General features: G+C 40.0%; 1 protein-coding gene across 1 annotated transcript in view; it reads left to right on the top strand.

The window, feature by feature from the left end:
• skila (SKI-like proto-oncogene a) overlaps nucleotides 1–8,169 on the top strand; it is a 39,407-nt gene extending 31,238 nt beyond the window's left edge. The window contains exons 6-8 of the mRNA XM_047367948.1: nucleotides 989–1,350; nucleotides 2,403–2,633; nucleotides 3,428–8,169. Of these exons, the coding sequence (XP_047223904.1) occupies nucleotides 989–1,350; nucleotides 2,403–2,633; nucleotides 3,428–3,682 (848 nt within the window). The 3' untranslated portion in view covers nucleotides 3,683–8,169. The remainder of the gene's footprint in view (nucleotides 1–988; nucleotides 1,351–2,402; nucleotides 2,634–3,427) is intronic.
• The last annotated feature ends 5,351 nt before the right edge of the window (nucleotides 8,170–13,520 follow it).

The following is a 13,520-nucleotide window of genomic DNA, read 5'->3' as shown; positions in this document are numbered from 1 at the left end:
CGGAGCTGACACATGCTCAGCAGCAACTTCCAGCACTTAACTCTGCAGCCCACACGGATATACAGAATCATTAATTGACCTTCGAATTGCGACACTGCAGGCTCCTGCATGTCTGGACCACCAGTGACCTCCTCTTTCACGCCGTGCGTTCTCGTATACATAAAAGAAACAGGATGAATCGCAGGAACGTTTTCCGTCTGACGTTAATAATGCGCCGTCTGACTGCCAGGCTGCATGTTTCTCTCTTTCTTTTTCTCCTCTCCAACCAATCTGTGCTCTTTCTCTCTATCTTCCACCTCTTTCTGTTTTCCTGGCAGCCGGCAAATCAACCTCTCTGAGCCAACTCTCCGTCTGTTCCCATATTTCTCTTCCCTCTATCTATCCATCATTGTCTCTTCCCTCTCTGGCGCCCTTCATCTCTCAGTCTGCTGTCAATCCCTCCGCCCACGCCTCCTCCTTCCCTGCTGTTTTCCAGACCAATCTAGATTTTTCTTCTTTAAGATGCTCCAAATAGTCACCTGTGAACTGCCATATTGTAGTGCAGTGCTCGCCTCCCTCTTTACCAAACTACTGGTTTGAATAGAGGATTTAATATCAGCTCTGAGGCTTTTAATCAATTTGAATGATGAGTTGTGCCACAGATTAGCGTTCTACCTAATGTTTCCCATGATGCACACCTTAAAGACCGCAGTCAGGGAAACAAACCAGAGTTTAAAGAAGCGAGAAGTCAGAGAGGATCGGTGCAGTGCTCCTACACATGACCCTTTATTTCTTTTTCTGTCTGAGGGCAAACGCACAGAAATTGTGGGCGAGTGTTTGGTTCCTCGGAATAAGTGAGGTTTCATGAGGTTGTGTGAGGTTGTTACTAAGCATTGGCACACCAACACAGCTCGCGCTTCGTCTTGTCTTTTAACCACTTCCTCCGCTTTTGTTTTTGTTTTTTTTTCTCCCCCGGTCCTCATCCTGCTCTCCTTCTTCCCTTCCTCAGATCTCCATGCGTCGCCTACTGTCATGGACAGCACCGATCAGGCCAAATCCCAGAGTGCGGCAGCTGCCTTGGCCACTGAGAGGGAAAGCCAAGCCCAGGCAGTTTCCATGGAGACGATCAGCCCATGCTGCAAGAAAGCCACCCACATCCCCTCCCACACTCCTCCTCCTGCATCTCTTCCTCGGTCTGTGTCGTTGATGTCGTCAGAAACGGAAGCAGCGCCTAAGGACATGAGCGCCGCCGCAATGGTGGGGGGGGTTGAGGACGACAAGGACAGGATTGTTGTGGAGATCATGCAGATGTACAGCAGGCAGCATGAGAAGCTCAACTCCACCCTGCAGAAGCAGCTGCATCTGGAAATGGTGAGTTGGTGGATGGAAACAGAGAAACGAGCACAAGATAAACCAGACTGTAACTGTTGCCATCATTAAAAACAACCTTGACGTGGAGGTGATCTCCACCCACCCCCAACCCCTCCATTTCTCCATCCAGGGACATTAAACATTTTATGCATTAGGAAATATTTTTCTATATAAACCCACTAATTTATTTTTCCCTTGTTTTGTTTTTACCAAATTTGACAGTGCCTTGGAAAGTATTATATTCCGTGAACTTTTTCCATATTTTGTCAAGTCACAACCACAAGCTCTATCTATATCTATATATATATATTTATATATATAAAACTTTTTTTATTTTAATAGGGATTTTATGTAATATTAAAAATCTTAAAAGTGTGGCATGCATGTGAATCGTTCTGTATTTAGTTTAATCCATCTGTCTTCTCATCCACTCGGACCACTTTTGCTGTCCCTGCTGAAGAAAAGCATCCCCACAGCATAATGGTGCCACCACCACGTTTCACAATATAGCTTGTGTATTCGGGTTGATGTGCAGGGTCCGTTATTCTCCACAAATGGCATGGTGCATGCTGGCCTGCCTGTCTGTTTTCAGTTCTTCTTCCATTTTCAAAAGGGTGAGGGAATAAACAGTGTGTAAGTTATTTAAAGAATGGGATATTGTTTCGCAATCTCGCCCTGCTTTAATCTTTACAACTTCATCCCTGATGAGGTTGTCACTAATGTTCTCTAATTGAGGGCTTCACAGAGCAGTAGTAGATGGACTATGAAGGCTTATACTTGAATTATTTAGGCTTATCAGAGTAAAAGTGGCTAACAGCTCTGTGTTTATTGCACAAATTGCTGAAAACTATGTGCAAATACAAGTCAGAGGGTATGAACACAGTTTTGGATTTTGTCAGTTTTTGGGCAGCAATACAAGCATTAAATCTGTCCTCCCTGTGGAGAAGCTGTAATGCAAAATGTTTCTCCTACAGGGTCAGTCTAATGGATCACTGTTGTTACTTTTATCATCATCATGATGATTTTTCCTGACTTTAAATCTGTGTGTTCAGGAGCTGGAGGCGTTGCGCGGGGGTGAAGCAGCGAGGCTACGGGAGCTGAGCGCCGAGCAGCGGGAGCTTCGCAGCGAGCTGGAGGCGGTGCACAGCGAGCAGGCTCGGCAGCTCGGCCAGGCCCGCCAGGAGCAGCTGGAGCTGGAGACCCGTCTGGAACAGCTGCGACAGCAGGCCTGCGCCTGCGAGCCGGGGGCCCAACGGCAGCAGGAGGCCCACTACGCTGCACAGGTATGCACTCTGAAGGCATCACTTGTTTTAAAAAAGTCACGTTGACATTTTTAGGCAGCCACATACACAGTGTCTATTTTATGGGCCATTTCTGATCTTGAAAACCTTTTTTGTATGTTGGCTGAATAGAAAAATATTTCCCTCAGTCTTCTATACATATGCTAGATATTAGTAATGTGTATCCAGTAATATTTGCACTGAGGGCTGGGTAAGAATGTAAAAACACAGTCGGGCCGTTGTTTGGGTTTTCAGAAGATTAAACCTGGAGACAGACTGAGTTATGTTGGCCTGAACTCAGGGCTCCAGTTTCGTCCTGTCTCGCTCCCACCGCCTTTTAACTCAGTTTCTCTGCCCGTTAGTAACCAGGTTGTGCTTGCAGGTTTATTAAAAAGCTCTCTAGAAAGAAATGAGGAAATATCATCAAACAGATTTCTTATAGTTTGGCTTTATGATGTGCAAGTTGACAGACATGCAGCATTTGTCTTGTTTACGAGACGGAGGCACCAACTAAACAAGATTACATCACTGTCCATTTCTGAGAAATGTGATCACTAATGTTTAACAGTCCCAGTTGCTTCACTCTGAATATGAATGAGACATAACAGTGAAACTGTAGCTCAAAGCTGCATGATGCTGCCACCACCATGTTTCACCAGCAGCTCACTTTTCCTTTGATGGTCAATGTTTGTTACATTTGATTGTTAAATTAAAATGGGTTTAAGCAACTGAGCTTGTATGCAGCTTGTATTTTGACGTGTTTAGTCCTAACCCGACCTCTCCGTGTCTCCTTCCAGTTGTCGGAGCTGCGGCAGAGGCTGGAGCAGGCCGAGGCCGACCGGCAGGGGCTGCAGGAAGAGCTCCACCGGGAGCGGGAGGCGCGGGAGAAGCTGGAGCACACCATCACCCAGCTCAAACAGCAGATGGCTCAGTCTGGTATAATGGGAGGCAGCCCATCTCCTCCTCTCACCCCCTCCACAGGACCCCTGAACGCCTACTCTCCACCCTGCTCTTCCTCCATGCCTGAGGCTGCAGTGGCTGGCCTGAAGTAACTGCAACATGCCATCCCTGCTTAAATTTTCTCCCTATCACTCGCCAACAGATACAAGCAATCCAGCCTGACCCTCCCCAGGCTCCCCTTCTTCTCCCATTTAAAAAAAAAAAAATATGATATGATTTATGTTTTTTTTTTATTCCCAGTCCTGTCTTTAAAGAGTATTTAAAGATTTTTGGGCATGTATGTTTGATTTAATTTATAGTTTTTACTGAACTAACAGCTGCTTTAGAGACAGGAAGTTCCATCACTATCTGTCCCCATCCAGATCATAATCCTTCCTGCTCCCTGGTTCCTGGAACTAAAGACTCTGGATTTTGGACTTTCTGTTCCTTGCTGATGACACTTTATGCTACTACCTGGCACGGCAGCCGGTACCTACAGACTTTATAAACATGAAGCCCAAATCGTCATGAACCAGCGGGTGGAGGAGATTAAAATGGCATCTCTCTCTCTACATATATATAAAAATATATATTTTCTTTTGGAGTCCTTACAAACATAAATAAATATAAACACATTAAAATATTAAGTCTTTATGGAGGTAAAAAGACCTTTACTGTACAAAAACAGACGTTTGTTATTTGCAGATGCTGTAGAAGCTCATGAAAATATGCCAGTAATGACGCTGAAGTGACTGAGTGTGTCCTCCCCTCCCCCCTTCATCCCACTTGTACAAGATCCTTGCTATGAAATATTTCAGCCTGGAGCCCAGATTGGTTTCATCAGCAAGGCAGCACGCAGCTTCTTGACTGGTCTTCTTCATCCAGAATCTAATATAAGAGCAGTCGGTCTGGGCGTGGGTCATTTACTGGTATCAAGGTGTATCCTAGGAGTTTTAAAAGGTTCCTGTTTCAAAACTGCTAACATGTCCCCTCATACTGTTCCTAGGAATTAAATTCCTTCATGAGATCCAGGGGAAAGTGACCAGAGTTTTCTCAAACTGTATAGAGTGTAGATTAAAAAAAAACATTGCCCCTTCCCCACTTGTTGCTGCACACTGACAGTAAACTGGCTGAAAGTAGGCTACTGCATTTTCCCCCTCGCTTACAAGAAAGGCAACATTGGCTGATTGGAAATATTTCTGGTTCCACCCAACTTGAAAAGTCACGGCCCTAATAATAAACCAGCTATTGTAAGTCATGAGTTGCTGTATAAAGAGCAGAAGGAATGAAAAGTATAATATTCTACTCAATGAACAACAAAACTAACAAAGTAAGAAGGTGATTATTCTAGATTTTTGCTCAAGTCTCTGCATTAAATCAATATAACAATAAATATTTTAGTAAATATAGCTGCACGGCAGTTTGGGAATTTTTACCTATACCTTTGCTTCTTATTTTTATTTGTAGTTAATTTTAGAGATTAATAATCATTAAATTCTCAAAACCTTGTAATTAAAAACTTGTATTACAGCCAATTTCCAGTTGATTCACATAAAATTAGCACTTCATTTGCTGATTTGGGCAACATGGCTTCCCGCTCAGGGCGCCAATTTCTAAGGAGCGCCACAAGCTGTGAGGGGAAAACAAATCCACACCCAACCAGGAAACTTACAGACTTTACAGTGTTTATCCAGGCATCAATCATTAAGAGAATGTAGCGACAGCAGGCAAAGCAATTGCCTTGTAGGGCTAGTCAAAGTAAATGATAAGTTATGTACAGCTTTGGGTAGATGTGTAAGAAGAAGGGGTTGCACAGAATAAGGAGCTCTCAAGGCGTCATTCATCCACTGTAAATATGACAGATTAAAACCCCTGATCAAACCAAGATAACTGAGAATGCATAACATTTATTCAAGTCATATGACCAAATTTTCTTAAAGTAGTCTTTGGAAGGAATAAAGAAAATTACTTTTTAAGTTGTCTCTTGTCACAGCAGCTGTAAAACATCTAGTGGCAGACGGTTCCTTTTTGGTCCAAAATAAATGGGGTATGAATAAGCTGCGAAAGTAGGAAATGGCAGGACGGGCGAAATGACCAGAACTGTCAAAATCAATATATTCGGTATGTTATTTCAGCAGCAGCAAGAGTTATTGTTGCTTTTCTAGTTTAAACAAAAGCTGGGAGTTCATATTTAATTTGTTTATTTTAGATTTATGTGTAAAGACCTTTAACCTGCGGTATTTTTTACTCAGATCTCACTCCGGCCCGTGCCTAGTTTGGACACAGGTGCAGCTTTTTCTGAGTCACCATGACAACCCATAGAAAAACCGGCACGTCTGCACACACCGAGGTGTGTCAGCGCACTGCGGGCATCCATGCGGAACGGTGGCCCCAGCGTTCCCAGCAGATGATCAAAGCTACAGTCTGTCACTGCTCTCTGGGCTCCTCTCTTTCTCTTTTTTTTGACTTCATTGTTAGCGGACGGTTTTATCCCCCTTGTCGTCTAAGAATGTGGGTCGCAGGTGAAAGCTGATGGTTCAGTAGAGTTTCGGGTCCTCTTTGCACTTATTCTTCTTGGCTGAACAAACAGCGTATAGCAGGGTGGAGGAGGAGGAGGAGGGGGTGTCCAGGACATTTAGCATTGAGGCTGTCGCTCCTCACTCATGGCAGGCTGGGTGGCCCCGACGCCGGCTGCACTGGGGGACCCCCCTTTCCCTCCCTGCCCCCGTTCCAGGCAGCTGCTGATGTCTGGGGCCCTCTAGCCACCCTCTGGTGGATGACCCACATCCAGATCCCCTCAGATGCCCAGGAGGGCGAGCAGACGAGGAATCTCATCATGCCCAGGCTGAAGCTCTTTTTTATCGCCACTATAAAAAGATCCTTGTGAGCGAGTGTGTGTGTGTGTGTGTGTGTGTGTGTAAATAACTGTGTAATGGGATCATCCTCGGCGACACTCTGAGCTTCTTTTTTTATGCATCTGCTATTAATGCAAATTGATAAGACATTCCACTGTGCTCCATTCTGTTCAATGCAGATTTTCTTACACAGCCTCCCTTTACAGAGACCGACCTGAAGGAGCGGACAGAGTGCAGGTGGAACACATGTACACTCTACTGTTGTTGCATTGAAAACATTTATTAAGATGATGAAAGAAAATATTTAACATATTAACGAAAGGTTTATATTCACTTTGTAAATAAAGTAGTCATTAATATATTAACTGTTCTTATATAGATAATCTTTAAAAGGTTATATGATTTGGACCACAGCTAAGGCTTCAGTGGGCCTAAATGCTTTTGCTTTCTTGTATTTAAAAAAAACAAAAAAAAGACTTTTCAGATGGATTTTCTGGAGTGGATGTGGGGGAATGAAGTGCATGGTTTACTTAGACATCAACAATAAAAAATCTAGAAAAGAAAAAAGTAAAAAAATATTTGTTACACACTTTTACTCCACTTTCAGAACCCGACGCTGTTGTTTTTATGGATTTTATCATGAAAGACTGTTTTGTTTTTGCTATTTGAACCTTCTCCCTTAATCTAAATCAGAAATTTGTTCCGAGAAAACGTTTTGGAGAAAAAAAGAAACGAAGAAAAAAATTGTTTGCATGTTTTGCTGCCCTTACAGTTTGTGTCGCCAAGTTCTAATCTGTTTGTTAGAAAAAACTAAGAAAAACAAAGACTGAAGATTTTCCTCCACTGATTCTCCTTTGCATGAATCATTGAACATGTGCAAAGTTTCCCTAGTGGTTGAGATGCTGGCCAGGATATAAAGCCAGAGTATCATATTGAAGTTAGTAAACTGTAGAATATTTGGGTCTTACTTAAATCTAATTTTCTGTCCCCACATTTAAATCATGTATCAACCCGTCATGCTAAGCAGTATTACTTTTTACTCCTCTATTTGCTTCTGCTGCAGAAAATAAAACTAAATTGTTTTTTTTTTCTACTTTTCAGAGTAGTTTGCATTTTTATGAACAAGTGTTTAGTCTATTTAAGTGTGAATTTATTACTAACAAGTCGGATGGAAAAATCCCTTTTAAGATGGCATGCTGGGCTTTTTTTGTTTTGTTTTTTGCGGCGTCCTGAGAGCTTAGATGAGATTTCTACAGGTGTGGGGTTTGCCAAACTGATTGAAATAAAAAGGAGGCGCCACAAAATGACTGCAGGAGACTTTGGAATTTACACATCATGTTAAAAACGGTTGAATAAAAGAAACCTAAATCTGTTGCTTTCTCATCAGTGCTGCTTGGAAACATGAAACGCTGTGTCTGTGTGTGTGACCATTTCATACTACTATGCCAATACTACAGTGTGATGAGACTTTTTGTTCTTGCATGAATTAGAGACACTGTTCTCCTACCTCATGTTGTGATATAAGATGTTTTTTTAAAGCAGAGGACACTGCATCTCTAACTGTTGAGCATCATTATTAAATGACATACCTGTAAATGCTTTTAGCCGATACCTCAGTTGTATCTAGTGTTTTTTTTTTTGTTTTTTTTTTTTTTTTCTTCCCTGATTTCAAATCTTGTAAATAAACCCTGTATAGACGATGAACTTGGATCAAATTCAAGTAAAGTTCTGTAGTGTCAAAACTAGCGTCGTCTTCGGTTCATTTTTGTCGGACACGGACACCAACTGTTAACTTTAAATTAATCTGGAAAAACTTCAGTATAGATTGTAGTTTATTAAGTTTTAATACAAGTAAGATGCATTCACTTGCTGTCCTACATTCCAGAGTTGCAGATTATCTCTTAATTTCTATAACATTATGAAATTATTAGTTACATTTTTATTTGATTAGTAAATTAATACATCTGTAGAGTTTAGTGTAAGTGACTCATTTTATGATGTGACGTCAAAGTTAAAATACAACCTATTTTACAGTAGTGTAACGTGGCAGCATAATGGTGTGGGGATCTTTGTGTTTAGCAGAAACAGGTTTAGATGTAAATTGGTGGATGTAAATGTGAAATGAATTATTGAAATAGATGAATCTGTTATGTTATAATCTTCACAGTTACTGTAAGGTGAAACTAGAAATAAATTCAGACAATTAAAGGAAGCTAAAGGTTTAACTCCCAAATTACTTTTCTGTAACTGTAGTGCCTTGTAGTAACATTCAGTGCCTTGCAGAGGGTTTCATACACCTTTTTCCACATTTTCACACTTTAAGACCATGATCTTTAGTCAATTTTATTAGGATTTTATGTGATTTACCAACATGAAGTAGTGCAACATAAGGAAAAGTTTGATGTGCATTTGTACTCCTGCACCCTTTTACTGTGATCTTCTTAAAAAAAATCCACCATCCTTCCTTCAGATGTAACCTAATCACTGAACAGAATCCACCTCTGTGTGATTTTATCTCTGTATCAATACAGCGGCTTTCTTAGAGATTTGTTGAAGAAGATTAGTGAACAAACATCATGAAGACCAAAGAACACTCTCGATTGGTCAAGGACTCATTTATGGAGAAGTTTTAATGGGTGTCCTTCACCACTCAATCTCCATGATGATGCAAAATGCTGTTGGGATTCTTCAGCTCAGACAGGGAAGCTGGATGGGGATAAATGCAGGTCAGCCCTGAAAGAAAACCTGTTACAGACTATAAAAGACTTGAGACTGGGCTAGATGTTCACCTTCCAGACCCAAACACACAACCAGAGCTACTATGAAATGGTTTGAAATGGTTTTGCTTGTTCATATGTTTACATGGCCTAGTCAAAGTTCATACCTAAATCTGTGGCAAGACTGGAAAATTTACTTTCACAGATGCTCTCCATCCAATCATATTGAAGCTATTTTTAAAAAAAGAATCACATAAAGACTGAAAATTCATAGCTTTTATGTAAATTTCCGAACTATTTTAACAATATCACCAGTGCCCCAATTATTGGCACCCCTAACAATTCTAGTGAAATAAAAATATCTAAAGTATTTTCTGCATTTTATCCTTTACTTTAAAGGTGATCAAACTAATAGTAGTCATTAATTCCTGGAGTATATACATGATATCACTAAGAGGCCAGTTTCAAACATAATGATGTTGTTCAGTTAAGACAGGTGGAGGACATGGACATTGATTTTAATTTACTCCTGATTTTCCCACAGTTGGCCTTGAAGAAGTATGATTCTTCTTCCTGTTTTAATCATTCCTTAACTTCCAAATCAATAGTTATGGAGTAGCTGTTTGATTCTGTATATTGCATACCTCTTTAGAAAAGATTGTGTCTTTTTAAAGCTGCAAGGCAAAAATATTTACTGCTTTAGCTTCTCTTAGGGAAAGAAAATCCTCGCATTTGAAAAGGTGGCTTTGGATTGTACTTTTATTAGATTTCTCTATACAGGTATTACGGTAGTGTGCCTGATTCACTCTAGTTGTCCTATGTCTTATTTATAGTGTAACCTAAACTCATGGTACACAAGACTGCCGAACAGTCATGTGTAGTGTGGATTTAAAAAACAGAAATTACTTGTAGTTTAACCCCTTTCCTTTTTTTTGTGGGAGAAAAACATTATAAATACAATTTTCCAAGCAGAATTTGCTACTTCCATTTCAGCTTTCCTTCTTCTGTCTCAAGTTCTGCGTTTTTTCTTGTGCATCCAGGCTAAAATTAACTAAAACCACCTTTCAGAAGAGCTGTCTGCAGAGATGCTGCCAAGCCCTACGATGGCTGCAAGGGTTGACAGACTGCACATAAAACACCTCTACCAGGAAGCGGTTGACAAAGCAGAGCCAGGCAATGTTCAGATTTAGGTATGAGGGTATTCCCACTGACAGAAGGAGAAGTATTGCCAAGAAAACCAGGAAAGGTGTTGGGAAAATATACGCTAAGAATGTTGAACAAAACTCGCTTAAGGCTATAATGCATTCTTTACAGTCCAATGCAGACTAACATGAAGAGGAGCAGCAGGAACTGTAAGAACCAAAGAGGGCATGTGATGGTTGGAGATGTTTGGAATAAGTCCCACAGCAGAAAGATCTGTGAGGAACCACAGGAAGACATGAGTATGCCAGAAATTAAAGGTGCTCCATAGAAGTTACAAGATAGAGGTGCACCGATCACGCTTTTCCTGGTTGATAACTTCTGGTTTTCCTTGAGGTTCCTTGACTGATTTTGATTTTCCTTCTAAGGAGTAAAGAACATTAAAGTTAAAAGAACATGTGCTTCAGGTTCCACTGTAGTGGATGTAGTTTAGATGGAACAACAATATTATCCCCAATTTATTATTATTTTTATTAAACTCATAAGTACATTACCAGTCAAAAATTATAGACACACTTTCTCATTAAATGGTTTACTTTAGTTATATGCCTGTTTACATTGTACTTAGATTGTCACTGAAGGCATCAAAACTGTGAATGAACACATATGCACTTATGTAACAAACAAAAAACAGTAAAATAACTTTAAATGTGTTTTAAATTTTAGATTCCTTAAAGTAGCCGCAATTGGCTGTGATGACTCTCTCACTGAACGTCTGGGAAGTTCTTTCAAGACTCTTTGGAAAACCATTTCAGGTGACTACCTCATGAAGTTCATGGAGAGAATGCCAAGAGAGCAACACAGTAATCAAAGCAGAGTGGATATATTGAAGAATCTAAAATATACAAATGTTTAGAGTTATTTCACACTTTTTGTTTACTACACATTTCCATGTGTGTTCATTCATAGTTTGATGGTGAGAATCTACAGTGTAAATAGTCATGAAAAGAAACGCACCTATTAAGTGAGAAAGTGTATCTAAAACTGTTGACCAGTAGTGTACATCAGAGCGTATGCTCCTGGTTGATGAGTTTCCAGACCACAACTGTGAGAAAGAACTCCGACCAGTTTATTGAATATGGGGAAAACATCCCGGATCAGAACCAATTAAAGGCAAATTGGCTGATTTTGATTCTAGCTGATTGGTTGGTGCATTTCTTTGGCACTCATGTATTGGATTAACTCGGACTGTGAAAGAAAATGCAAAAACATCTCAGTTTCAGACCTACCTTTGCTAGTGCTGTTTTCAATGAAGAAAATTATTTTCCCAAAAACTAAACTCTGACAGCCTGGGGAATAGTGAATAAATAATGCTTCATCTGATGATGTTTTCGCTAGGCTATCAATAGCAAGTTTAATCTGTGTTTTTATTCACCACAATAATTATTCAAGAAATAACATATTTCAGTGCAGTTCTGGTTCATCACATGGATAAAATATATAGAAAAGGTTGTTATCCTGCTACTGATTTTTGTAAAGATTTTTCTTTGCACCGCTAGTGGCCTTTATTTCTTTTTATTTGAAAGTCGGCAGACAGGAAGTGGGGTGAAGAGAGGGGGAAGACATGCAGCACAGGTTGCTGGGTTCAGGACTCAAACCAGGGACAGCTGTGTCAAGGACTGAAGCCTCTGTATAAAGGTCGCGCTCTCTACCGCTCCGCCACACGCCACGCCCGTCATCCTGACTCTTAAACTAAGTGTTTTATTTTGATCATGTAATGAAATGTGTAGTGTTTCAGCTTCTATCTATGCAGCTCTCTTGGACAGCTGCGTATATCTAAGCACATAGTGCAGATCAGGTTACAGAACACAGAGAGACTGGGAGCTGCACCCAATACAGTCTCTTTTACTGGGTACGTAATTGCTTGATTGTTAGATAACAGTTTTGTAGACTGTACACATAAATATTTACAATAATTTTTAAAAACTAAGCATTAAATCACACACCAATGAAAGGTAGCTGCAGTTGGGTTTTGTCAAGGTTTCTGATAATGATAATGATAATGATTTTTATTTAAAAATGACCTGAGTGGGACCCCAAGTCAGTACCTGGGATTGGATCGGACATCCCTAAAGGAAAAACATTTTTGTATCAATGGGATACATTTAAATCCAGCATGCACTGCGTACAGTCTGTTGCTTGTCTTTCTTTCCTCATTTGATTTTTAGGCGAAAAACTCCATGTTCCCGAGGTCAGACAGAAGAGACCCTGACTATTAAACAAATGATCACTGTTGAAAAATAATAAAATAAAATGGAAACCAATTAGGTAGCAAAAGGTAGGATTAATCAGAAGAAAGAAATGCCCTCAACAGCTCCTGTCAACCATGTAACTGGTGAATTGATATGCAATACCATTGAGGGCCATTAGGTGCTGGTGCATTTTCGTTTAAAAAACAAGAGCCATAAATTGTTGGTCAGTAAAGTCTGACTCTCCAAACTGCATGGATTCAAACAATTGTGTTATAAAGTAAATAACTAGTATCAGGTTTATTATTTAAATTGTCAAAAAACCTCACCCTGTGTGTGTTTTGATACATTTTAAATCTGTCAAATAGAACTGACCAGACCCTTCCAGATCGAATACATACTAATAGTAAACTCACTACAGTTTGCCAGGGAATTCAGTAGCTGCATAGCTAAAAGAAAAACAGCACAGAACTGACAACAAAACCAAGATAAAAACCTGGCAACAAACTCACCATTTTCTTCCAGGATCCCATAGGCCTTTGTTCCTTTTTGTGTCTGACCCTTGAACACAACATGAAACTTCAAAGTCCTCTCTGTGTGTAAACCAATGACACAAACTCTCAGAAATCATGGCAGGTAGTCAATTACATATATTTAATACGTGTGTGTGTGGGGGAAAAAAAACATTAAGCGTGAATGGGAATAGGTGATTTACTAATTTAAAACACCATGTTTTATAAGAATATATTATAAATGTACTCATTTTGCTCATTTTATCTGCCTCTGCAGTAAATGTCTACATGTGGTTGTTGGACACTGACAATTAATACCACACAAGAAGGATTTTCTGTATATTTGAAACTTGAAACAGATTCAGATTTTAACTGTTAAAGTACCTATAGTAGTTACAGTCAAAGAAAAGCCTGTGTCTTTCAAAAACATTTGGAAATATTGATGATTTTTAACATCAATTTTATTTAAACTATATTT

This window comes from Girardinichthys multiradiatus, chromosome 6 (assembly GCF_021462225.1).
Source record: "Girardinichthys multiradiatus isolate DD_20200921_A chromosome 6, DD_fGirMul_XY1, whole genome shotgun sequence".
Classification (NCBI taxonomy): Eukaryota; Metazoa; Chordata; class Actinopteri; order Cyprinodontiformes; family Goodeidae; genus Girardinichthys; species Girardinichthys multiradiatus.
The sequence above is the reverse complement of the archived record's forward strand: the minus strand, read 5'-3'. Positions and strand labels throughout refer to the sequence as shown.